The 25,338-nt window shown below is 53.2% G+C and overlaps 10 protein-coding genes across 10 annotated transcripts; 7 read left to right on the top strand and 3 right to left on the bottom strand.

The window, feature by feature from the left end:
- Positions 1-312: 312 nt before the first annotated feature.
- Positions 313-1,902, top strand: WHR41_06938 (uncharacterized protein; the record flags this gene model as incomplete). Its single annotated transcript, XM_069375543.1, has 2 exons — positions 313-1,048; positions 1,163-1,902. Exons 1-2 carry the CDS (start codon positions 352-354, stop codon positions 1,900-1,902), a joined length of 1,437 nt encoding a protein of 478 aa, XP_069227770.1. The 5' UTR covers positions 313-351.
- A 539-nt stretch (positions 1,903-2,441) lies between these two features.
- Positions 2,442-4,073, top strand: WHR41_06937 (uncharacterized protein; the record flags this gene model as incomplete). The annotated part of the gene is made up of 1 exon (XM_069375542.1): positions 2,442-4,073. One exon carries the CDS (start codon positions 2,442-2,444, stop codon positions 4,071-4,073), a length of 1,632 nt encoding a protein of 543 aa, XP_069227774.1.
- An 895-nt stretch (positions 4,074-4,968) lies between these two features.
- Positions 4,969-9,801, top strand: WHR41_06936 (uncharacterized protein; the record flags this gene model as incomplete). Its single annotated transcript, XM_069375541.1, has 1 exon — positions 4,969-9,801. One exon carries the CDS (start codon positions 4,969-4,971, stop codon positions 9,799-9,801), a length of 4,833 nt encoding a protein of 1,610 aa, XP_069227773.1.
- Positions 9,802-10,366: 565 nt separating this feature from the next.
- WHR41_06935 (uncharacterized protein) lies at positions 10,367-11,518 on the top strand (the record flags this gene model as incomplete). The annotated part of the gene is made up of 1 exon (XM_069375540.1): positions 10,367-11,518. The coding sequence occupies one exon, from the start codon at positions 10,367-10,369 to the stop codon at positions 11,516-11,518; it is 1,152 nt and encodes a 383-aa protein (XP_069227772.1).
- A 37-nt stretch (positions 11,519-11,555) lies between these two features.
- Positions 11,556-14,239, bottom strand: WHR41_06934 (uncharacterized protein). The gene is made up of 3 exons (XM_069375539.1): positions 13,475-14,239; positions 11,960-13,410; positions 11,556-11,910 (listed from the first exon to the last, which is right to left on the bottom strand). Exons 1-3 carry the CDS (start codon positions 14,190-14,192, stop codon positions 11,665-11,667), a joined length of 2,415 nt encoding a protein of 804 aa, XP_069227771.1. The 5' UTR covers positions 14,193-14,239; the 3' UTR covers positions 11,556-11,664.
- Positions 14,240-14,518: 279 nt separating this feature from the next.
- WHR41_06933 (uncharacterized protein) lies at positions 14,519-15,132 on the top strand (the record flags this gene model as incomplete). Its single annotated transcript, XM_069375538.1, has 2 exons — positions 14,519-14,944; positions 15,091-15,132. 2 exons carry the CDS (start codon positions 14,519-14,521, stop codon positions 15,130-15,132), a joined length of 468 nt encoding a protein of 155 aa, XP_069227778.1.
- A 589-nt stretch (positions 15,133-15,721) lies between these two features.
- On the bottom strand, positions 15,722-17,340 carry WHR41_06932 (uncharacterized protein; the record flags this gene model as incomplete). Its single annotated transcript, XM_069375537.1, has 5 exons — positions 15,722-15,772; positions 15,826-16,209; positions 16,264-16,386; positions 16,438-17,057; positions 17,175-17,340. 5 exons carry the CDS (start codon positions 17,338-17,340, stop codon positions 15,722-15,724), a joined length of 1,344 nt encoding a protein of 447 aa, XP_069227777.1.
- A 943-nt stretch (positions 17,341-18,283) lies between these two features.
- On the top strand, positions 18,284-19,153 carry WHR41_06931 (uncharacterized protein; the record flags this gene model as incomplete). Its single annotated transcript, XM_069375536.1, has 3 exons — positions 18,284-18,344; positions 18,403-18,642; positions 18,696-19,153. 3 exons carry the CDS (start codon positions 18,284-18,286, stop codon positions 19,151-19,153), a joined length of 759 nt encoding a protein of 252 aa, XP_069227776.1.
- A 520-nt stretch (positions 19,154-19,673) lies between these two features.
- On the top strand, positions 19,674-22,556 carry WHR41_06930 (uncharacterized protein). The gene is made up of 2 exons (XM_069375535.1): positions 19,674-21,348; positions 21,434-22,556. Exons 1-2 carry the CDS (start codon positions 19,806-19,808, stop codon positions 22,360-22,362), a joined length of 2,472 nt encoding a protein of 823 aa, XP_069227775.1. The 5' UTR covers positions 19,674-19,805; the 3' UTR covers positions 22,363-22,556.
- Positions 22,557-22,950: 394 nt separating this feature from the next.
- On the bottom strand, positions 22,951-25,317 carry WHR41_06929 (uncharacterized protein; the record flags this gene model as incomplete). Its single annotated transcript, XM_069375534.1, has 1 exon — positions 22,951-25,317. One exon carries the CDS (start codon positions 25,315-25,317, stop codon positions 22,951-22,953), a length of 2,367 nt encoding a protein of 788 aa, XP_069227739.1.
- Between the last annotated feature and the right edge of the window lie 21 nt (positions 25,318-25,338).

Genomic DNA, 25,338 nt, shown 5'->3' with positions numbered 1-25,338 from the left:
AATACGGTGAGGTGCATGAGGTAGGAGATTATTGGTGCAGACTTGGCGATATAAGTAATGAGATCAACGAATTTATTAGTATTTGAAAAATATGTTCAAAGTCGGCGTTTTCTGCAATCAGTTTAACCCTAGGCATGTGCTAATAAGATATATGTGTCTCCCAATGAAGCTATCTTTCCATGAGTTCAGATCGTGCGCGCAGGGGCTGATCTGCAAACACACTGCCCAAAGCGGTTAGCCGAAGTCAAGCGACTCGACTTTCTCGCCCCTACGAAAAGGGCTATATTTATCAATTCACTTTGAATACTGTTTGCTGCAACATCAGACTGCAAACTAACTTACAGACTGCGAATGAGCTATCTGCGTTTATGGACTGGCATCTGCAGCCATCACAGTATCCGGGTTTCGCCGTTCCACTCGGCTTCCCTCAACCAAATCTACAGCATGGCGGAGCAAGAGAGGATCGGAGTCAGCCAGAGGGAAGCAGAGGGCCAAACACCGAGCACACCTCAGACTACCAATCGGACTCGCGGACCGCGCAGGAATCCGCCTCGTTCAGCCCGGAACAACAATCAAGCCGGGCATCCTGGGCAGGTACCGGACAACCGAGCCAACACGATCGACCAAACCAGCCTGCCAACGATGGCTTCGGGTGGGCCCCCCAATCGCAACCCGGGTATCAATACCAACCAGACCGGGAGCAGTGTTCTGGATGGTGGCCACCGTACGCGCAATACGGCTATGTCAACCCAGCGTTCCTCCCGCAACCAGCAGTGGCGACCACAGGGTACTCCACAGGGGCAGCAACAAATGCCTTCGCAGACGGATACGGAGGCCCTTACTCAGGCTATGGCCAACCTCCGCACTGGAGACAGCAGCCAGCAAGCACCGCCTCCTACTCAGCCAACCCAATCCCGCTGGCGTATGGCCAAGCCCAACCGGGAGTCCCGCTATGAGGCTTCTGGGACTTCTGGAATTTCTGTAACATCCAAACCCTCGAGCCACAAACGCAGTCAAACAAGTTCACGGCCCCAGGGCTTCAAGCGAGGTACGATCACCTTACCTATCAGCCTCCTCTTGCAAACACCAGCAGCGGTATCTATCCAATGAGGAAGTTCAATCAATCATCCATTTGTGTTTTCCCTAACTGACCTGTTCGCAGGCGAAGATCCCATTCGGGAACTCTTGCCACGTCCCAAACCCTTACCCACCTACTTAGAAAAGGCGCAAATGCCATCTCGTCGTCTCACCAACCCGAAGAAGTTACTAATCATTCTCGATCTCAACGGAACGCTGCTCTTACGCTCGTCCCGCGGCTCTAACTACACACCGCGTCCCCACGTCGAAGAATTCCTCTCGTACTGCTTATCCAACCACTCTGTCATTGTGTGGTCGTCAGCACGCCCACACAACGTCGAGGCAATGGTGGCTAAGCTCTTCAGCCCCGAAGACCGCGCCAAACTCGTCAAAATCTGGTCTCGCGAGCATCTTCGTCTTGGGAAATTCTTCAACGAAAGAGTTCAAGTCTACAAGCAATTGACTTGGCTTTGGGAAGATGCGGAAGTGCAATCCAGCTTCCCTGCGCCCGACACTGCACTTTCACGACCAGAGGGCGACCAAGAAGAGCCGGCCGCGACGAAATGGGACCAATCGAATACGGTCCTGCTCGACGACACGATCGCGAAAGCGGCCAGCGAGCCGCACAATCTGCTTCAAATCGACGAGTTTACGCGGGAGATCAAAGAGGGCGGCAAAGACGTTGTTTTAAATCGCGTTCTTGCGTACATCGATGATCTGAAGTGGGAGGCGGATGTCAGTGCCGCGATGCGGGAGAGGCCGTTTGTAATGGGAGAAGTCAAGGACGAAGGCGCGAAGGAAGCGAAGTTGGAAACTGAGGTTTGAGCTGACCTGCGCCGCTTGGAAACCAGCACCAGCATGGCGAAGGAATGGCTTGGAAAATGATACCCCGGTGACAAGTGTTCATGAAGGGTAATACCTTTCGTGTAGCGTTGCATGACACTGTCTAGTTCGTCAATAGCAACATTCGACTACCCTTTGCATTTTGGTCTTTGTTCGGGCGTAAGGCCATCAATGCGAGGACATAATTAATTTCCGTCGAGACTATACTGCGAAGACTTCATGACTCGCAGAAGGCTGGCATTAGTTGCTACATATCGATAGCCGTCGCGGCCATGTTGTGATTCGCTTAAATCCGAGCGGCCATTTTTCCGCATCACGACAGACGAATTACATAACGCATCCCTCCATCAACCTTCATTCCGCTCCCACCATATAAATCATATAAATCTCACGCATTCACACTTATATCGACTAGAGCGAGTATGGTGGCGTTGTTCCTCTTGCATCTGCCATAGAAGTTCGCCACATTGTTATATGATCTCAATACGATAGACCAGTCTGCGGGCCAATACTATCTTGCCATGACAACTACCACGAACACGATCGACGATTCAAATATGGCAGAAGATACCAAGAACGACGAGACTTTGGAGTCTCTTCATCCAGTCCAAACGAAAAATCGCCGACCAGATTGCTTCAGCAGCACAATACAAGAAGTCCTCTTCGTCCTCACCTGCACAATGGCGATCGCCATGCCCGCGTACGTCGCAGGCATGATCACGGTCATATCATCTTTCGTTGGGCGAGATCTCAACATGAGTACTGCAGAGATCACCTGGCTTACATCCGCAACGTCGCTTGCGAGCGGAGCGTTTTTGCTGTTTTTCGGAGGAGTCGCAGACCTGTTCGGCAGGAAGATCATGTTTGTCGCCTCCATGCTGCTGTTCGCGGTCTTCTCGCTTGTCGCGGGCTTTGCAACTAATGCCATCGCATTGGATGTCCTCAACGGAGTCATGGGGTTGTTCTCCGCCAGCGCTGTGCCCCCTGCGGTCGGACTGTTGGGCGTTGTCTATGAGAAACCGAGCAAGAGGAAGAACTGGGCGTTCGCGTGCTTCTCCGGTGGCAACCCTCTGGGCTTCGTGTTCGGGACGATCTTCAGCGGTGTCGCGACAAACCTTTTCAACTGGCGGGCAAGCTATTATTTCCTGGCGATCTTGTTCTTGTTCTTCTCGATTTTGGGCTGGTTCACTGTCCCTCGAGATCCGTCAGCCAAACAGCCCTTCAACTGGGAGACTGTGAAGCGTTTCGACATCGTGGGCGTCCTGATGACCATTGGCGGCATAGGGATGTTCTCCGCCGCTTTGAGTCTGGGCGAAGACGCGGCTCAAGGGTGGCGAACGGGCTACGTGCTCGCCTTACTCATCGTTGGCGCCGCCTTGATGGTCGCCTTCGTTTTCTGGGAACTGCGACTCACGCACCCGCTCGTGCCCATGTGGATGTGGAAAGACCGCAACTTCGCACTTTCACTCGCAATCCTCATGCTCGGCTTCCTTGCCTTCACGCCGGGGTCCTTTTTCATCGCGCTCTACTTCCAGGACATCTGGCACATGTCGGCGCTGCAAGTCGCCGTGCACGTGCTGCCGATGGCGATCATGGGCATCCTCGTCAACGTCTTCGCGGGAATGGTGCTGCACAAAGTCTCCAACAAGCTGCTGATGTACATCGGCACCGTCGCGTACACAGCCGCGTTCTTGCTGCTCGCTGTCAACCGCCAGTCGTCCAGCTACTGGGCTTTCAGCTTCCCGGCTTTCGTGCTGATGGTGGTTGGCGCAGACCTCGAATTCAATGTGGCGAACATGTACGTGATGTCGTCTCTGCCGCCAGCGCAGCAGAGCATTGCGGGTGGTATTTTTCAAACGGTCACCAGGCTGTGCATGACCATCGGGTTTGGCGTTACGACGGCACTCTTCAATGCCGTGCAGCGGAACCCTCAAATGGCGGCGTATTGGGACCCGGAGACGCAACCGTATACTGCGACCTTCTGGTTTTCTACAGCGTGTTCTGTCGTGTCTGTTGGGTTGGTGCCGTTCTTGACTTTGACTACTCAGGGAGGAAAGAACAAGACGGAAGGTTTCACAGCATCATTGGACGACAGAAAAGGTGAAGAGAAGAGTGGCTTGGCATCGCATTCGCAGCCGGTGGAGGAAGGATGAACATTGTCTGGCTGTCGACTATCGCGAGTAGTGTTCGCTGACAGGCGAGATACATTTTCGCGACGAAGGCAAATAATATGTCAGTTCTCTTAGTTTGGCACATTTAGACGTCACTCGTCCAGCAATCGATTCTGAAGATGTCGATGTCGCCTCCTCGTTTATCGTATCGCAGGCTTACGAAGTAATGGCAAAAGTCTCGGCGTCTTGGTATACAGCACTGCCATGGAGAACTCGGCTGCGGCTGTCGGCACGAAGAGACGAGAGCCGACGCCACCTGTCGCGTTCTCGAGAGGTCATCAGATAAGTTCATGTCGCAAAGTGCCTGGTTCTGTACGCGTGTGTGTTCAGGCATACCAAATGACGGCGATCTCACTCTCCTCACAAGATGCCGAATAGACGATGCAGATAGGGCTGACTGGCGATATTGTTATTCGTTGCCCCTCGGACTTTGAAGGATGGAATTGGCCAAACCGCCTTGTCTCCATGTGAAATTAGCGAGCCGCGTTCGCTTTCGGCTGACGCGCCCAAGACTTCAGGCCAAGGTGCCGCTTGGCTTCAAGCCCGGGCTCGCATGTTTCCGAGTCGTGCACGTCAGACCTCAACTCCTGCGCCTCAGCGCCTCCTCCATAGGTCAGGCCGCGTGAGGGTGCATACGTTTTTGACTTTTGTTCTCGTTTGTTTCCGCATAGATTTCTTGCGTTCTCTTTTGAGCACCTTTCGCGCCTGTCTCTGTGCATCTTGAGATCTGTCTCCAATTCCTCTGGATCGCCGCTGGACACTATGATTGGCCGTTTGCCACCGACTTCAACGATCTAAGGACCCTCGTTGACATATCGCATTTACTACAGTCGAGAGACACTTCCGCATTTAGCAGACTCCGTCTGCGACGCCTATCATGGCGTTCTTCCGACAGTGGTGGGCGCTGGTGGAAAAGACACTATTGATCTGTTTCTGGCGGTCATGGTTTGGCACTCTGGTCCGCGCCTTCTTCGCGCCCATCATCTTCTTCTTTTTCATTTCGTACGCGAAGAACTTCTTCGTGCCACCTAGCGAATTTGGCGTGGGCTACGTTCGACCTATACGGTCACTGCCTGATGCTGTAGCGAGCAGTGGCGGAGGCCGCGACACGTTCGTGTTTGTCAACAACGGATTCACAGGCGGGCAAATATCTCAAGTCATCACACCAATCTCCGACACTCTCTCTCAAGCAGGTTTGAATGTTCAGACCATTGAAAATGAGCAGGAGTTGATGACGATTTGCCGAAGCACGATTCGATCAGTATCAAGCTGCTTTGGCGCAGTCTCTTTCGTTTCATCCCCAACGGAAGGCTCTGGACAGGTCTGGAACTATACTATGCGCGCTGATGGTGCGCTTGGAGGCCGTGTCTTTGTCGACCAGAACACCAATGACCACGAGATCTATGTCCTGCCCGTCCAACATGCGATTGACAGGCAGATCGCGATCCTGGAGGGGGCGAATCTGCCCGAAGAAGTGCAAACCTTCCCTTACACTTCCAAGTCCAATGAGGAGCGTGATGCAAACATCACTAGGCTGTACATGGATTCTATCATCAACATTCTCGGTCTTGCATACTTCATCGGTTTTGTCGGTGTAGCCTACCAACTCACAGGTCAACTGGCCTCCGAGCGCGAGCTCGGAATGTCGCAATTGATAGAGGCGATGATGCCCAACAAGCGAAGATGGGAACCACAGGCGGCGCGCATTCTGTCCACCCACTTCGCATTTTCCGTCATTTATTTCCCTTCTTGGGTCATTGGAGCTGCGATTGTCACGACCCTCAATTATCCAGACTCGCCAGCCGGTGTTCTCGTAGGCTACTACATTATGGCTGGTCTGGCGCTGACAAGCTTTTCGATCGCCTTTGCAAGTCTTTTCCGCAAGGCGCAGCTCTCCGGCATCACTGTCACGATCGTCTCCATCATCCTGGCCATCATCATCCAAGTTGTGCCTCCGAATAGTTCTGGAGCAGTATACATTGTCAGCTTGCTGTTCCCACCGATGAACTTCACGCTGTTCACAATCTACATGGCATACTGGCAACAGGAGGAAGTGCCCGTTGATCTCAGCCAAGGACCGCCGGGCGCTCCGTGGGACGTACCCGGATACGTGTTTTTCATCTTTTGCGCCCTTCAGTTCGTCATCTACCCCATCATTGGCGCATATATCGAGCGGAGTCTCTATGGCACCGCCTCAAAGGCGAGGACTTTGCGCCACGAGGCCGGAAACAGCCCTGAAACCGTCAAGATCACCGGTCTCAAGAAGTACTACCCCCAGAGCTGGGCTTACAGGAACATCTGGAGCCGCTTTTCGAAGGATCCGCGGCAGACCGTCAAGGCTGTGGATGACATCAATATCGAGGTCTTGAGAGGGCAGGTCATGATTTTGCTTGGATCCAACGGAAGTGGTAAGAGTACCACGCTTGATGTGCTTGCTGGATTACAGAAACCGACTGAAGGCACGGTCGAGATGGAAGCTGCCGGCGGTGTCGGTCTCTGTCCGCAGAAGAACGTGCTATGGGACGAGCTCACCGTTTACGAACATGTCAAGATCTTCAACCGTCTCAAGGCAACGACTCTCGATACGAAAGACACCATGAAGCAACTTGTTGCGGACTGCGATCTCGAGCAGAAAGTTGGCGCGAAGTCCAAAACTCTCTCTGGCGGTCAAAAGCGCAAGTGCCAGCTTGCTATGATGCTTACTGGCGGCTCTAGCTTGTGTATGCTTGATGAAGTCAGTTCAGGTCTGGATCCGCTTAGTAGACGCAAGATCTGGGACATCATTCTTGCCGAACGCGGCAAGCGATCGATGATTCTGACGACTCATTTCCTGGACGAGGCCGACCTTCTTTCAGACGACGTGATGATCATTTCGAAAGGAAAGGTCGTCGCTCACGGCTCATCCGTTGCTCTGAAACATGAGCTTGGTGGTGGGTACCGTGTACGAATCTACCACGAGAACAAGAAGGAGCTGCCTGCCGAGCTGGAGCAATATCCTAAGGAACATCAACGCGATCAGACCGTGTACAGATTGCCTGACTCTGCAGCCGCAGCTCACTTCGTTGTAGAGCTCGAGAAGGCAGGCGTTCTGGATTACCAAGTCAACGGACCGCAGCTCGAGGATGTTTTCTTGAACTTGGCGGGCGAGGTCAAAGCTGAGCTTGAGAAGGATCAGGGCGACATGATGAGCCCCATTTCATCCTCAGAGAATGTTGGCACCGCTAACAAAGATCTCCAACTTGCGAAGGGCAAGAACCTGGGCTTCTTTGGACAGACGTGGGTACTTTTCCAAAAGCGCTGGATCATACTTCGACGAAACCCACTCCCATACCTTGCGGCGCTTCTCATTCCGGTCATTGCAGGAGGTTTGGTAACGCTGTTTGTGCAAGACCATACCCTACCAAGCTGTGACCCCGGCGACAATACCTCTGCTGGCGCAGCGATCTCTTTGCAGACCTTGCTTCTTGCAGGTCGTGTTGCAGACTTTCCCGTTGGACCATCGGGCAGCATCCCACAGCAGCTGGCCAACACTCTGTTCCCTGGACTCTCCACGCTACCTATCGATTCCGTACAGGCTCTCAGAGACTACATTAGCACTAATTATGCCAACACTAGACCTGGAGGTTTCTACCTTGGACAGACACCCACATTCGCGTGGCAGGGAGACTATGACGTTTACTATGCCATCTCTGTGCAGAATCTCATGGACGTCAGCCTGACAGACATTCCAATTTACACTGGCTTCCAGCCCTTCAGCACGCAATGGCAACCCAGCTTGGGCCAGACCTTGCAGTTCATTCTATACTTTGGACTTGCGATGAGTGCATACCCAGGTTTCTTCGCGCTTTACACCAACGTTGAGCGCTTGCGAACTGTCAGAGCCCTTCACTACAGCAACGGTGTCCGAGCTGGACCTCTGTGGATCGCTTATACACTTTTCGACTTTTGTATCGTTCTCCTGGTCAGCGCCATCACTACGATCATGTTTGCCGCCGCCGCGCCGGCTGCCTTCTACGCTGTGGGTTATCTGTTCGTGATCTTCATGCTCTATGGACTCTCGGCATTGCTCATGGCCTATGTTGTATCACTATTTACGACAAGTCAGTTGGCTACATTTGCTTTTGCCTCTGGTGGCCAGTGTTGTTTCTTCCTGATCTACTTCGTCGTCTACATGGTCCTGAACACATTTGCCGAGCCCTCGGAAGTCGACCGATCTGTGGACATCTCGCACTACGTTATCGCTGCAATCTTCCCCTCTGGTAATCTCTTCAGGTCACTAGCATCCACACTCAACATCTTCTCGCTGACCTGCCGCGACAACAATGCCTATGCATCTTATCCTGGAGACATCAGTGTCTACGGTGCTTGCATTCTTTACCTTATTGTGCAGTCGATCATCTTCACTGTTGTCCTCATCTGGTGGGACAGCGGCTACAAGCCAGCTTTCCTGACGAGAAGGCAGCACCGCGAGCAAGACGCCGAAGAGACTGAAGAAGTCGATCCGGAAGTGTTCACTGAGATGAAGAGGGCTGACGCTAGCGACGACGAGCTGCGTGTTCTGCACGTCACGAAGATCTTTGGCGCCAACGTCGCAGTCAACGATGTGACGTTTGGCGTTCCGAGAGGCGAGGTCTTCGCGCTCCTCGGACCGAACGGTGCCGGAAAGTCGACTACTATGAACATGATCAGAGGTGGCACTCGGCCTACTGGAAGGACAAGCGACATTCGCATCGAAGACAGGTCTATCATTTCCCACCGCGCGGCGGCTCGTACGAATCTGGGAGTGTGCCCGCAGCACGACGCTATGGACCAGATGACGGCTATCGAGCACCTGCGCTTCTACGCTCGCGCTCGCGGCGTACCGAACGTTGAAGACAATGTCAACAAGGTCATCCACGCCGTTGGCTTGGAGCCTTTCAAATCCCGCATGGCGGCCAAGCTCTCCGGTGGCAACAAGCGCAAGCTCAGTCTCGGAATTGCCTTGATGGGTAACCCGTCCGTACTCCTCCTCGACGAGCCAAGCAGTGGTATGGATGCCGCCTCTAAGCGCATCATGTGGCGCACCTTGCAATCCGTTTCCGCCGGTCGCTCTCTCGTCCTCACCACACACTCCATGGAAGAAGCCGACGCGCTCGCCGACCGCGCCGGTATCATGGCCCGCCACATGCTCGCGCTAGGCACCGGCGACCAGCTTCGCAAGAAGCACAGCGACGCGCTGCACGTGCACGTCGTCCATAAAGACGCGCCGTACACGAGCGAGCAAGCCATGGCGGACATCAAAGACTTCGTCGTCTCGACCTTCCCCGGCGCGCGCACCGAAGACCGCTCTTTCCACGGCCAGTTCCGCTTTAGCGTGCCGGCTAGCAAACTCGATCGCCTCGAGAGCGGCAGCATTGACAAGAGCAGCGACAATTCTGGCAGCATTCGCAAAGGTGGTGCCGTCGTGGAGAAAGAGCACACATCAGCCAACAGCGGCATCAGCGCCCTGTTCGCGCAGCTCGAGGCGAACAAGGACAAGCTCGGCTTCGAGTACTACAGTGTCAGCCAAGCGACGCTGGACCAGGTGTTCTTGAGCATCGTCGGCAAGCACAACGTGCAAGAAGAGAACTACGCGGCGCAGCATCAGCCGGCGAAGAAGTCTGGTTGGAAGAGGTTGATGGGTAATGCGAAGCCGGGCAGTGCGGTGGGACAGTTGTGCTTCACGACTTGATTGTTGGGTTTACTTGGCGAAAGCATCGCTTGCGTGGATTTTTGTCTTTCTTTCTTTGACTTCACAGTCTTGGTCACAGAACATTTGGCGGTGTCGATACCCTTTCATCGCATAGATCGAGTTATAGGTCGTATGTATAGACTGATCACCCGAATTTCCTGAGGATTGACTCGCGGTGTGACATTTTAGGTCTGATCCATTATTCACGCGCAAAAGGGGTGGGAATCGACCGGATGTCCTCGCTGGGGGAATCCATCCAATTGATGGGATGGGAGCACCATTCATGCTGCAAGGGATAGCGTACCTACTCACCTCAGACGCGCGGCGTGGCATGACGAGGAAGCTTCAATCGCACATTCACGCAATTGCCACTCATACCCGCGACATCATGGCTTTGGGCTTGCCGTCAGTGACTACCTAGTACTTGATCTAGGTACCAAGTCAAAAAGTCACATCATCAAGGCATTCAACCAATGACAATTATTCGCCCTAAATCTCGATCTACGACCGACTGCTCATTACCTTTTGACTCCTGAAAGCTAGGAAAAGGCAAACACCAAGGCATATGGCATCGTCAAAAAATCACTCGAATGAATTCAAAGCAGTACCTGAAAACCATCTAGATTCCGCATCCAAAAGCCTCGACGCCCTCACCGCGAAATCAAATAGCAACCCGCCACATGCTTCGGCAAACAGCAGCAAAGCGACTTCTTACATCCGCTCCTTCTTCCAGTCCGACTCACTCGAAGCCCTCGAAAACGCCTGGCATCTTGGAAATTATGTCATCGAGCGTGAGACAGGCAAGAAGACTTTCGAGCCAATGTCGATCTACGTCCGCCTAGGAATGCACTTCCTCTACTACGGCTCCGGACAAGAGGCAGCACTGCATTGGAAACGTGTACAGGCGCTGCTCAAGCAGCAGAGTGAAAAGATGGGCGCTTGGTACGATTCACCAGGGAGCAAGAGCCACATCGAGCCCTTCATCCAGTCGTTTGGGCTGAAGGACAGTCTGCAAGACATGCAACAACCAGACCCAGCAAAGTACGCTACGTTCAATGAGTTCTTCGCAAGGGAGATCAAGCCTTCGGCAAGGCCAATTGCAGAGCCCAGCGACCCAACCGTCATCTCCTCGCCGGCAGACTGCCGCCTAACCACATTCTCGTCTATCGGCCAGGCAACCAAATACTGGATCAAAGGGTATGGTTTCACGATAGCCAAACTGCTCGACTCCTCATCTCTCGCTCAGTCCTTCGACGGAGGCAGCATCGCCATCGCCCGCCTCGCGCCTCAAGACTACCACCGCTGGCACTCGCCAATCGACGGCAAAATCGAGAGGATCACCGAAATCGCAGGGACGTATTATACTGTCAACCCGCAAGCTGTGACACAGCCTGGCACGCTTGACGTGTTCTGTGAGAACAAGCGTTCGGTCATGCTTCTGCGTCGGAACGTGACGGGTTCGCGTGTGGCTGTCATTGCTGTTGGGGCGATGCTGGTCGGGAGCATCAAGTACAACACGGGTGTGACAGAAGGCGCAGAGGTGAAACGAGGGCAGTGTCTTGGCGCTTTCCACTATGGAGGGAGTACAGTGATTGTGCTTTTTCCGCGCGGGGAGGTGGTGTTTGATGAGGACTTGATTGCGAACTCGACACGGCAGAGCTGTGAGACGTTTGTTCGCGTCGGTTGGAGGATTGGTAGAGGTCCTGTGCAGACATAGCGACATTTGGAGGACGTGGAGGGAAAGCAGCAAGGCCTGAGGTCGATCGATGTATCGATGTTCTTATTTCTATGTGATCTGAACACTTTTGTATCTGACTTGCGACAAGGGACCAGTCACAAGTGTAGAGGGCTTTTTATCTATCCTTACAACTCATCATGCGCGCTACCCTCACCACTAAGGTCGGGGAAGCTCATAATCTTGACAATCAAGCTGGTCCAGCCAGTGAAGTGCTGTGTACGCTGTCCGGCGCCAGTGTCGGGGTTGTACTGCTCGTAAGCAAAGCCAGTCTCTTTCCAAGAATTGTACACAGTCTCCACCAGGTTTTGGCGTAAGTCAGTGTACATATCCCGGGCGCGAGCCTGGTGCAGTCCTTTCTGTTGGGCAATTTCCTGTGCCAATTAGTGACGATGCAAGTTGATTTACTTTGGACATACTCACCAGAAGGTTCTTGACAATGAGGTAGTTCAGCGGCATCCAGATGGGGCTTCGCCAGTAGTTTTCAGCAGTACCGTAAAACTCGTCCCTCAAACTCAGACTGCGGATGCCGTATGGGGACCAAAGCTCCTCCTTGTCACCAATAAGTTCGAGGATAGGGCCGAGATACTCGTGATCCGGACCTATCAGGCCAGTCATAAATGGGAAGATGGAAATATAACCCTTGTGGCACACATGGATGCTTTCCTCGTAATCGTCAATGGTGGCGTCACAGTAGGTATTTTCTGCATCATTCCAGTGCAGATCATCCACGTTGCGACGGATTGCTTCCGCGATCTTCTTGTACTTCGCCTCGTCGTCCGTCTCGCCGAGGAATCTGGAAATGCGAGCCATGTTGCGGCTGAAAAGTCCCATCCAACTGATCAGATCAACGTGCAGCTCGCCAGGGTGCGGTGGCTGAGCGCGGGGGTAGTCATCGAGACCTGAAGTCAGAATGTGCTGCTCGGTACGGCCGCGCCACCGGTAGCCCTCCTTGGAAGAGAACGCTGGACGGTCGTATGACTTCAAGTCACCGCTCTGAGTGCGACGGTACCAGTCGAAGTGACGCTGGAGTAACGGGTAGATGGACCTTAACCAGGCGGTGACGGCTTCAGGTTTGACGAGTGCATTGCGATGAGTGGTGTCCTTATTCTCGGCCTTGTCAAGCAGTCCCTCGATGGCCATGAACAACGTAGGAGGGTTTGCATAATGCGGGTACTGGACTTGGAACTCAGGGGGGACCTTGGATCTAGCCTCGTTGCCTAGAATCTGCTCACGACCGATCCAGCCATCTTCGTCCATGAGGTTGAACCAGCTGGAAAGAATCTGCATTGTGAGCTCCGGATCCCAGTCCATGATCGGGAGAAGGTGGAAGCCTTCGTCCCACAGGAAGCCACGAGGGAAGAACGGTCGTGAAGGCACCGCGGTGAACAGCTCGTACGGGCCCTCAAGCTTGTGTTGATTTCTAGCACGCGCCTCAGCGGCCTCTTGCCAGAATCCTTCGTTCTCCTCGTCATACTCGCTGGCGTAAGAGCGGTCTACGACCTGATCGCCATTGAAGTATCCAATGCCGCCAATGAGGTTACTGAAGAGGCTCTTGGAGAAGTCCAGATACTTCGAGAGCGCAAACGGCGCCTGGGGCTTCAAGACCTCAAGGTACTTCTTATCGAAGCCTTTTCTGGCGCTGCCGATCTGCTTCGTGACGTAGTCCGAAGAGAACGACATTTCGCGGCTCTTGGGCTTGAAGAGGATATCGAATTCGAATGCGCCCTCAAAGACCTTCTCGATGAGATGCATGTTGCCCTGGCCCGGACGGTTCTGGATGGTGTACGTCTGCCATGGAGGTGGCATCTTTTCGGCCGTGTATTCCTCGACATATCCTTCGATCGTGGTTTTCATCGATCCGAAAACGAGTGCTGTATCGTGTTAGCAACAACACGTTATCGCTGCGAATCCAATTAAAACTGATAGGGTACTCACGTTTGATCTGCCACAGAGCCTCGGGAGGCACTTGAAGCGAGTGGACCAATGTGCGATCGACTGGCTTCGAATCGCCAGCAGGATGGACAACCTCTGGGTGGGTGTTGCCCTGAGGCGCAGTGATCGTAACGGTGAACTCTCCCAATTCGCTTGTTTGTCCGGTAAAGACAACGTCTCCCTCATATCCAAGGTCTTCTGCATCTTCGGCACCCGTTGCCTCGAGACTTCCAAGGCCTTCGAGGCCAAGGTTGAACAGCACGGCACTCTTGAGAGTGTCAACTCCATCCTTGGTCCCGGCCAAAAGCTCTGCATCTTCTCTGGGTGTGCCCTTGATCCTTGCAGCCCAGGCACCCTCACTAATGGTGACGAAGCTAGTCTCAAGGTCTATGCCGTTCCCTTTATCGTGAATGGTCTGCACGCCTCCGGTGCGCGGGTCATAGGCATCCCAGCCATAGCCGGCCATGCCCTCGTGTTGCTCGCATGTGTGTCGAACATTCTGTTGAATGCTCATAAAATCCTCGACTCTCGCCCATAGTAAGCTCGTAGTCAAAGAGTTCGGAATACGTGGGCGAACTCCAAAATATAGGTTGGATTTGTAGGGTCCCCAAAGTAGACTTTCGTTGCTCGATTTGCTGAAGACCTCAGTATCGGCTGCAAGGGCCTGAGCAGCGCCTAGGGAGGCAAGTAGGGCGTTCGCGCCCCATTGCTTCCACACCATCGTCCAGGAAAGTGTTGCTGATCGGAACGTGTCTCAATGCCTCGGCTCGAAATACCAATCCATCTGGCACTCCAATGTTTCGAAGGCCACGTTTATGCCGGCTGCCCTGAAACGTCATTCCGCCCCCGCAGCCGCAAGCTTATCGCGACCTTCACTGCGCCGCGCATCGCGACCCTTCAGCTTTCTTTTGGCATGTGACAGGCTCGCGACATAAATTCAGCGTTCGTCCATGGCTCGCGCTTCTTGATTTCATCACCTCCGATACGACTGCAACAGCATCGTCATCTGCGATATTTATACGACGTGAAGGCCGACCGACGTTCGCCATGGATCTCCTCCAGACAGTGCGAAAGGAAGGCTCTCGCGGCGGCGTGGATTTTAAATGGGAAGATGTCAAAAATGATGCTCAGCGCGAGAACTACCTCGGACATTCGCTTATGGCACCAGTTGGCCGCTGGCAGAAAGGAAAAGATCTGAACTGGTACGCCAAAGCCGACGATGCGCACAAGACCGCAGAGGAGAAGGAAGCGGAAGAACGCGAGAAGAGGAAGGAAGAATTGAGGAAGGTGAAGGAAGCTGAGGAAGATGCTATGGCAAGGGCACTGGGGCTTCCAGTCCCGGACAGGAGTGCGAATACCGTTCCTCTGGGTGAGAGCAAGATTAGCCAGAGAGAGGTCAACAAAGCGCTGAAGGAGGCTTTGGACGATGGCGAAGACGAAAAGACACGCGAAAGAGACCTTGGTCGCGACAAGGTGAGGCATCGCTCCGGACATGATAAACGGCGGGAACGCAGCAGAGACCGGCGCCGGGAGGGAGACGATCATAGGTCTGGTAAGCGAAGGAGAAGATCTAGATCGCGGTCGAGAGATCGCGACCACGACCACAGGCGATCGCATAGACATCGGTCAAAATCACGTTCGAGGGAGCGCAGAAGACATAGATCGGGTAGCCGTGGCCATCGACGAGACGACGACCGTCACAGAAGGCGCAGAGACAGTGATAATGACCGCCCGAGAAGTCCAAGACGAGAGGAGCGACGACGAGAGCGAAGCCGCAGTAGGAGCAGATCTCCGCATCGCCACGCTAGAGGGCGATGAGGCGGGAGTGCTCCTCTAAGATTCACTCTGGACGAGCGTTGGCAGAACGTACGACGATAATCGAATACATCCTCTCACCTATCGACCCTGCGGTCGGACTCAAAGACCGAGAGTACGAGAATAGACTGGACCCTGCATTGCCGAACTCCTTCCGCGCCCTTGCTGAGCTAGCAAACTTCACCGCTCGCCAGTCAATCCGACGCTTGGAAGTTTTGAGCATTGAGGCGATGGAGATTGCGACAGAATCGGCCGAGTAGCTGCGCGACAGTCGAATGCCTTTTCAAAAAACCCGTGATCTCAGTTCAGAAAGTTTTTCGCTGGCGTCTTAGAAACTGGGTGCACTCTGTAGTATACTAATTGTACGGCACTTGGAAACTTCCACGACCCTCAGACGTCTTTGCGTACATAAGCTACTGGCCCATCATAATCCTTTCAGCCTCTAATGGCATAATTGATGCCTGCAATGAGAACTGCAGCCATAAACTGCCCCAAGTCAGCGATCGGACACCTGTCTCCACAGTGAAAAGGGCACTCACAATGAGGATGTTCCAGTTGAAGGTCGTAGCATCCAAATTGCGTGGTGATTGAGGGAAGAAGTTCATGACGAAGACCAGGATCAAAAAGGCGACACCTATGAGATTCAAAGGCAGACCCCAGATGCCGAGACTCCAGGGACGCGGGAGCAAAGGCTCGTCGACCAGACGCTTGCGGATGATGCAGCTGATCGAAATGATGTACGAGCATGTCAATGCGCCGACGCCGAGGGAGGTGATGATGTTGAGGGCGACGTCGCTGCCGAGATTGATAAGTGTAAGGAGCATTGCGAAGGCCCAAGTCACAAGCACTGCGTTGACTGGAAGATCGTAGCCCGGTCGAACGTGGGATAACCAGCTGGAGAACGGGGTACCGTTGTCTCGTGCCTGCATCAAGTCAGCCGAACTTCCCATCAGGAGTGAAGGGTCATGCGAACTCACAAAAGCCCACATTTGGCGGGATGATGTCGCAAAGCTAGTGACGCTTCCGAAAAGTAGCATAATAAAGAATAATGTCACCATAACGGTTGTGCCAGCCATCGAACCTGTAGCTCGGTAAAAGAGCTAAGACTGGTCAGAATACAAGCACCTGAAGAGTATCTTGGCCAAGCTTACGTCGATGAATGGGTATCCAGTAGCTGAGTCCAAAGCGGTCGCCGGATCCCCAAGCATCATCATGAAGGTGATGATCATGACAAAGCCCATGGCACCGTTCGAGATGGCCGCCCACATCATTGCTCTAGGCAAGCTGCGCGAAGCATCTTGTAGCTCTTCAGCCATATAGGTCGCAGCATCAGGCCCGACGAAGGAGAAAACGGGAGAGAGGATGCCAACGAGGCAGGCCGCGCCTTGCGTGGACCATCCTCCACCGTTGTAGAATGACGTGAACACTTTGCTTGCCGGATCAGGATCAGCGTACACCCATAAAACGATGAGTATAGCGAAGAAGCCTAGAACGTGGATGGTAGCCACGATGAGCTCAAGTATTGGCAAACCTGAAGCAAAAGTCGTGTTGAAGACGAGGGAAAATGTTAAGACAGCCCAGATGATCAGTACGGCTTGCCAACGGGTCGGTTCATAAGAAGGGTTGTTTAGGGCGACCATGCCCTGGAGGATGGTTCCACACAGGTAAGCGATCGCGGTGTTACCGACTTGCCAACCCAGCAAACACAGCCAACCCACAGTGTACGAGAGCTGCTTTTGGGCGTAGGCAGGGCCAAATTCCGAAACCCAATCTGCGGATTGCCAGTCAGCACTCGACGATCCTTAAGAAACCCTTTTCCAAGATACGCCATTCGGTCTTGTTCCGATCGCGTTGCTTGACGGTCGTGACAGTGAATGAGTCCACGTACGATATTGACCACCTGTAGTAGGGGCCATGCTAGACATCTCTGCCATGGATGCGATGGCAGTCAGGAAGCATATGAAGGTTCCAAGGTACATCCAGATCGCGCCGGCTCTTCCGCCGTTGTTGATAACGAACCCTGAAGCGCTGAATTGAGCTTCCCAGGTCGACATGAGGACCATCGTAAACGCAACTATGGTAATGAAGCGAAAATTGCGCTGCGGCTCTGTCAGAACATCTGTCGTTTAAAAAAGACGCGTATCTTCTGACTTTAGTCTCTTGAGTCTTCCCCAAGCGATCCATGTCATGTTGATCCGCCGTAGTTCCCTTCTTTACTGATGACAGTTCGTCTTTGGACGATACTGTGCCTTTTGTGCCTACATTGGGCTGCGTGAGAACTCCTTGCTTATTACCAGACATGATATGCAATTGACTCGAGATGATGGAGGGAGGGCGCTGCTAGCAGGAAGGTATGTAGAGCTTTATGGATGAAGCAGCAGGTCACACAAGGGAAAGCCAGTGTGCGACAATCGTGGGGCTGAAGAGTCTCAACACCATCAAGCGAGAGGAGCCGACCATATGTAGCGAATGGATTCAAGCAGCGAGCTCGGCAGTTGATACAGGCTAGGCGTGAAACATCTTAATCCTTGTGCATCCTGTGATCCCGACTCACAAGTGCGAGCCTTTTGGCCATTCTCGAACGTCGTCAAAGCGCCCGATTTTGTAGGGCAAGGTTGAAGCAATCGCACATATCCGGATCCTTGTTGAAGAGGTCGCAGATAGTGGGGAAGCTCCTGCGCCTCTAGTGCGTAGAGAAGCAATCAGGAGTCACGAAACGGAGCACCGGTGCGGCACAAAATACCCATGCTGCAGTAGCGTGACTCCAATCTTGCTCGATGGAGACAAGGTGTGTTGATCAAGTCGAAGTCAAAATTGATTGCTCAATGTAAGCTCCAGTGTGCACTTCAGAGCGAAAGCTCTCGTATTTCTTCAATGTCCCACACGGACCGGCAAGACGAAGACGACTGCGTGAGCGAGCGTGGCTTCCATTCCTGGCTTCAGTATTACGGGTCAACTTATATGAGGATCCATCGGATGTACGGGTGAATTGCCAACATGACGATAAGACAATGTACCGAGGGCGATATTGAGGCTGTCGCTCAGCTTTGCGCAAGAGGTGAGAGTCTACAGTTCGAAGGGATTTGCAAGGGTTTGCTCTGAACATACCATTTTAGCATGCTCCGACGATGCATTGATAGGACATTTGATGCATCCTCACAGAAAGGAATATCCCGACGATTTCGTCCAGTATTTTTATTCGCGTATCTCTCGAAACTTACACGACTCGGCACGCTGCCACATCGTTACTGTCGAGAGCAAAGAAACTCAGGAAATTATCACCGGTTACGCAGATTGGCTGCGCTGTGATGATGGGCTAGAAGGGCCACTCCGCGTAAGCGCGAATGCCGGTCAAGGTGATTCAACATTCTAGAAGCTCTGAAGGAAGATGTTGCTGAAATGTAAACAGAAAGACTTCAGAATCGCGCAGCAAACCCAGCGTTTGCGGACGTAATCGAGCGAGCCGAATCGTACACCAAACACTACTGGACAGGATCGCGAGCCCGAACTTGGCTGCTGGACTTCCTCATGGTTGATCCTTGCCATCAACGCAAAGGCTTTGGACGGCAGCTTGTGAACTTCGGTCTAGAACTTGCGAAGCGCGATGGCACCTGTGCAAGCGTCATAGCTTCAGAGACAGGATACCTACTGTATGTCTCTTGCGGATTCAAGCCTGTCGGCTGGATGCAGGAAGGCGAAGGCAATCCGTTGCGCGACTTGCCAGGCGGCCAGATACTTTTCAATGAGGATACTGGCCGACGAATTTCTCCGAAAAGGCCGATATGGTACTTGCAATTGCTTTGGACATTTCTCCACCAGTGGTTGTCTACGGTGGTTGTAGTGACAGCGGTGATCGTAAGCACCTGAACCATGACTAGTGGTAGTTGTCCTCATACATGTACCGACGTTTTGCACCTGCGCTGGTGTAATCGGTTCAAAAGACCGGATCCACGGCCCATGGCTCATGCCCCAAAACGCCGGCGCCTTGGCTACGATCTTGCAGTCACCCAAAGCCCCAACGTTAACAATCTCAAGCCTCACTCCGCGAGACTGGTGGCATGACGAGCAAGGAGCGATGTCGCAATGGTTTTATAGGCTTTCCCCGAGAGAGTTGTGTCCCATGTTCAGGCTTGCAAGCAATCTGATCATGTAGAGTATACTTCGAGGAGAATTGTTCGCAGACAGCTGAATAGCTGTTCAACCGGTGCCTGAATGTACGAAAAATGCATCGATATGGACCAACATTAGCAACGAACTTAACGGTGTAGTGAATACAAACTCCTCGGCGCGGCAGAATTCTGTTGCCTGAAGCTGCGCGTGCCTCGTCGCCTGCGCCACACCACTTCCCCGCTTGCGTCACAGCAGATCAGATCAGGCGCAGGCATTCCAAGACACCACCACCCCCATGCTCGCCGTCTCACAACAACTCGTTCTCTCGCGATAACCTCCATACGACAGTGCTGTGTAGCATGGTTTGGATGCTCTGAATTATCTCCCCGCACTCACGACCGCCTTCGACATGCCGCAGCCGCAGGATGCACCCCCCAGCCCGCCCTCTCCAACGGCTAGCTTCTACGATGTGAGCGACGACGAGGAAGGCGAGTATAGTGCTATTAGGCAGTCGAAGAGCAACAAAGGTGTCAAGCTGTTGTACGCAAAGAGCAAAGTCTACGTTCATCCTTCAGCTTCAGCGAAAGACAATGTTGCCGGATACATCGCCTTGGTGGAACAGAAGCCTGTAGTCGGAGATGGCGAAAGAAGGAAATCGGCAGTGACACATCCGCCCGCTGTTGCAGGAAAATCTGGAAAATCCGATAATAATCACAACTTGCTGCTCTCGTGGTTACCAGAAGGGAGCCTCGGCGATGGAAGGGAGAAGTATGCCAAAGCCGATATGGCCGAGGCTGACAGCCCTCCTCACAGACCAGACTTGGTACCGCCACCTCCAGTGACAACGACGCATGGCGCCTCGATAGGGACCTACCCGTTCTCTGTTCCTCTCTCGGAAATTTACAGTATCCTGTTCCGCCCACCCAGTTCAGGATGGTGGCATGGCTCAATTGTGATCAACACCCGTACTGGTGAGAGCTTCCCGGCGTTGTTCTTTCACGACAACGAGTGTCAAAGCACGATCAACCAGCGAAAGAGACTCCAACGCGAGAATTTCGACATAGGAAGCTCGTCAGGCGGCGGGATGCACTGGGGTGGAGACGAGGTCATGAAGTGGCTCAAGAACCACGCCACTGTGGAGAGAAGTGCACACGAACCCAGTCTTTATCTGGTCGATCCAACTGAGGATGACCAGAAAGCTTTTGGTCTGTCCCGTCGGCCAACGTCTGACAACGTTCGCAACATGCTTGAGGGCAAGGACAAGGGCGAGTCGTCAAAGCAGAAGAAGAAAGAGGATCCAGTCGGTAAAGCTCTCAAGGAAGCTAGGTGGACGGTGTTGGAGAAGCTTAGTCAGGTCACCACATTCACTCGCCGTACGGCGCAGGCTGTGGCCGAGAACAAGAACCTGCCGCCACCTGTCCGCCGGTTGATGCAAAGCCCGCAGGTACAGAGCATGAGTGATGAATTTGACTCGGCCCGCTTGTACTTGGCACGATGGGCCATGAGTATTGCGGAACAGGCCGAAAAGGAGCGCAGCCAGAGGATATGGACTGCAAGGGACATCTTGGAAATGGAGGAGTCTGAGCTTGGTTCCTTCGAGGTTTTGGATGCAGAGGCACTCAGCTTGCAAGACAAGCGAAAGCCAGTGACTGCCGAAGAGTGGGAGAGCTTTTTCAATGCATCGACAGGCAGGCTCGAGAAGACACAGCTTGAGGTCAAGGAAAGGATCTTCCACGGCGGTCTCTCAAAAGATGATGACGTACGGAAAGAAGCATGGCTATTCCTCCTCGGCGTGTATGAGTGGGACTCGTCTGCGGATGAAAGAAAAGCGAAGATTCACAGTCTTCGTGACGAGTACATTCGCTTGAAAGGCGCCTGGTGGGAGCGATTGGCTGATGATAGAGGCTCGTTAGAAGAGAAGGAATGGTGGAAAGAGCAGCGGATGCGCATCGGTAAGTCCTTACATGTCACGCTATTCCTTAGCTCAGTGATGGTCCATCACTAACACTCCTACTGACACTGCTATCTCATCTGTAGAGAAAGACGTCCACCGTACCGATCGTCATATTCCCCTCTTCGCTGGCGAAGATATTCCTCACCCAGACCCAGACTCACCTTTTGCCGAAGCAGGCACGAATGTGCACCTTGAGCAGATGAAGGATCTGTTGCTCACATACAATGAGTACAATCGCGACCTGGGCTACGTACAAGGCATGTCCGACCTGCTTGCTCCAATCTACGCAGTCCAGCAGGACGATGCCGTAGCCTTCTGGGGCTTCGTCGGTTTTATGGATCGGATGGAGCGCAATTTCCTTCGCGACCAGTCCGGCATGCGCCTACAGTTGCTCACACTCGATCACCTGTGTCAGCTCCTCGACCCGAAGCTCTACGAACACCTGCAGCGCCTCGACTCAACCAACTTCTTCTTTTTCTTCCGAATGCTCCTTGTCTGGTTCAAGAGAGAGTTCGAGTGGTTCGACATCCTCCGCTTGTGGGAGACACTTTGGACGGACTACTACAGCGCCAACTTCCACCTCTTCATCGCTATGGCAATTCTCGAGAAACACCGCAACGTCATACTTGAGCATCTGAAGGGGTTCGATGAAGTTCTCAAATATGTCAATGAGCTTTCTGGCACGATTGATCTTCCCTCGACGCTTGCCAGGGCAGAAGCGCTTTTCAGACGGTTCCAACGCATGGTCGAAGCCATTGATCGTAAGGACAACTTTCCATCAATGCCAACAGTCCGACAGAGGTTGCCTCAGCCACCTCCTTCGCCATCTAATTCTCAGACTGGCGCCAGCGCGTCTGGCAGGGAGAGAACGGCAGCTGACAACGCTGCAGCAGGCGCTGGCAAGGAGAAAGAGAAGGTGATCTCACCCGAGCTGAGAATGCTACTCAGTAGAGATATTCCCAAGCTGGAGAAGAAGGAAGTTAGGGAGCATGGAGGAGGTATTGGAAGCTAAATGGCGTTCTGATTATCTTACGACCCCTTTGATGAAATTTGTACGATTCAAAATATAGGTACGGCGTCCCGTGTATCGCAGCTCAGTATCATAGCGACTTTCCTCTTCGTTCGTCTGTTGAAGCAATGCCGCCATAACTCATATTTACGGGTCATTGGCGCTCGCAGGAAAATTCAAGCTCAGTATCCCCTGCATCTCTTCTGGCGAAAGCCAATCAATCAACACGATCAACATTGTCCAAGTCAATCGGGAGTACGTCTCATCTTCGTTTTCTAAATCGGTCTCGGCAAGGTCAACATTTCCCGCCCAAAATCATCTCCTCCAGGTCCACAAACAGTCATAAAAGACGCTCATGCTCAGCCGGTTCTTGACTTGCTTCAGAGGTGGAACATGGACTGTCTTCCCTCCAACAATTCCCGAATCCGTTCGGTTCGACTTACAATACACATGGAGTTACAGTTTCATTCAAGAGTCTACCATATGAGCCTTATACGTATTGCTGGTGACTTGGAGTCAAGATGGGAGCTCGGGAAAATAAATTTTCCATGATCTGAGTTCTATTCTAAAGTCTATCAAGATCAAAGCCATTTATGGCAATGGCTCTTCTGGAAGCGCAGACGGCCACTTTGCGATCGTTGCGGGCTCTCCCGTGAGCGTGAAGTTCATGACGACCGAGCGCTCATTGTTGAGTGCCAGAGAGTAGTCACCAGGGTACACCACCAAGTCGCCGTTCTCAGCGGCTCGAGCAAGCGCACCGACAGGAATGTCTATCCCCACATGGCAGGTACCACCTGAAGGAAGCTCTGCTTCACGCGTAATGCCGACGAGCCACTTGATAGGGCGGGGAGCAGGGCCCCCGGTTGTGGTGGCGAAAAGCATCGCAGAGTAATCCGAAGCGACCTCGCCGGTGTTTGTGACGTCAGCATGGAAGGTGAGCAGAGGCTTTTGCTCAATGAACTCATACCCGTCGTGAGGCTGCGTGAAGAAGTTGGTGATGTTGTAGTGGTTGTTAGCGGAAGCATTTGCTGCACCCTTCTCCTCGAAGGTGGTATAAAACATTCCGTGGCCGAATGCATATACCGGCTCGCCAGTGTACCACATGTATGTTTGGCCTGGGTTGTCACCCGAGGGGCGGAGATCCATGTCCAGCTGATAGAAGTTATCAGCGTAGGACGCCGGATACTGTGTGGTCACAAGACGTGCTGCAGGAGCCCGTTTGCCGGAGATGATGTCGTAGAGTGCTTGGCCGCCACTCTGACCTGGGTATCCTCCCCAGACGATCGAGTTGACGTTCTCATTCGTCTTCAGTGCAGAGCTGTCGACTTGGCCACCACCCATCTGCAGAACGACAACTGGCTTACCCAGCTGACTGAGCTGATGGATTAGATCAAGTTGATTGCCCGGCCAGCGAATGTCCTCTCTGTCCAAAGCTTCAGACTCGATAGTGTTGTCAATGCCTCCGGCGAAGACGATCACGTCAGAGTCACGAGCAGCATCAAGTGCTTCCTGGAAGAAACTCGTGTTGGTTCCCGAGATGCCGGTACCCACGGCATACTTGACTTGCCGACCAGAGGCCTCGAACGCTTGCAGCGGACTGATCGTGTAGGGCGCGTCCGTGAAATAGTTTCCGAGCAGCTGCTCGGTAGCGTTCGCATATGGCCCGATCAGAGCGACACTCGAGTTGCTTTGCAAAGGCAAGGTTCCGTCGTTCTTGAGAAGCACGATACCTTCCACCGCAGCCTCGTAAGAGATGTTCCAAGCGTCGGTGGTCAGCACGTCATCCCAAGACAGGTCGCGATACATGCTAGCGTTACCATCAAAGTATCCTTGCGAAACAAGCTGGGAGTACAGTCGTGTGAGCGACTTTTCAATGTCATCGCGGGAGACATTGCCTTGAGTGAAAGCGTCTTCGAGATAGAACGCGTATTCGGTTCCGCAGTCGATGTCAGTGCCTGCCAAAAGAGCTGCCGCAGAACCTCCTACGCGAGTCGAAGCGCTCATGTGAGGGTTGAAGACGCCGTACACTGCACCGCAATCGCTTGACACGAAGCCGTCTCCAAAACCCCAAGTCTCGCGGAGCAAAGTCTGAAGAAGGAAAGAGCTTGAGCAGCTTGCCTCTCCGTTGACAGCATTGTAAGAGCACATGAGACCCTTCGCCTTGGCTTCCGCGACGGCAGTGCGGAACTGTGGTGTGTAGTACCCAGCCAAGTCTTGCTGGGTAATATTCACGTCGTTACCCAAACGGCTGTGGTTGTGCCAGCTCTCGATGTCGTAGCCAGCAAAGTGCTTCACGACGCTCACGAGCTTGGGAATCTCGGGACCAACTCCGCCTTGCATGGCAGTGATGTACTCGTACGCGTAAAGCGATGACAAGAAGTAAGCATCCTCGCCAGGTGTTTCCTGTCCACGACCCCAAACAGGAGCACGGAAACCGTTGATGTTTGGCGAATAGACGTTCAGTCCATATCGGCCAGCATTGCTCGCTGCTCTACCTTGAGTCGAGATAATAGAGCCGATTTGGTGAATGAGACTGCGGTTCATAGAAGCCATAGATGTGATCGGCTGAGGGAATGCCGTGACCCAGCTGAATGGACCTTCTTCTGGTTGGTAGAAATGGCTCAGACCGTGCAGAGCTTCGTTCCAGACTTCGTATGGAGGTAACCCCAATCTAGGTACACCAGGGCCCGTGTTGACGGTGTTGTTGACCAGCTCCTCAAGGGTGAACATAGAGATCAATGCAGAGGCGCGATCCCATGCGCTGGCTGACGTATTGCATACCAGAGTGTCGGTCAGAGGAGAGTTTGCGCAATCCGGAAAGCTCAGCGGGATTGTTTGCAAAGTCCTCTGATCAAGCTGAGGGTTGCCATTGATCGTGTAATCGTAGTAGCTCATGTTGTTCTGCCCTGCAACAGCAGGTATCAACGCGGCCAAAGCCGCTGTGATAAGGGCCTGCATCTCAGGTGACTTTTGAACAGG

This window comes from Cladosporium halotolerans, assembly GCF_011745625.1.
Source record: "Cladosporium halotolerans strain TM138-S3 chromosome Unknown Sca24, whole genome shotgun sequence".
NCBI classification, from domain to species: Eukaryota; Fungi; Ascomycota; class Dothideomycetes; order Cladosporiales; family Cladosporiaceae; genus Cladosporium; species Cladosporium halotolerans.
This window is presented reverse-complemented; position numbering and strand designations above follow the sequence as displayed.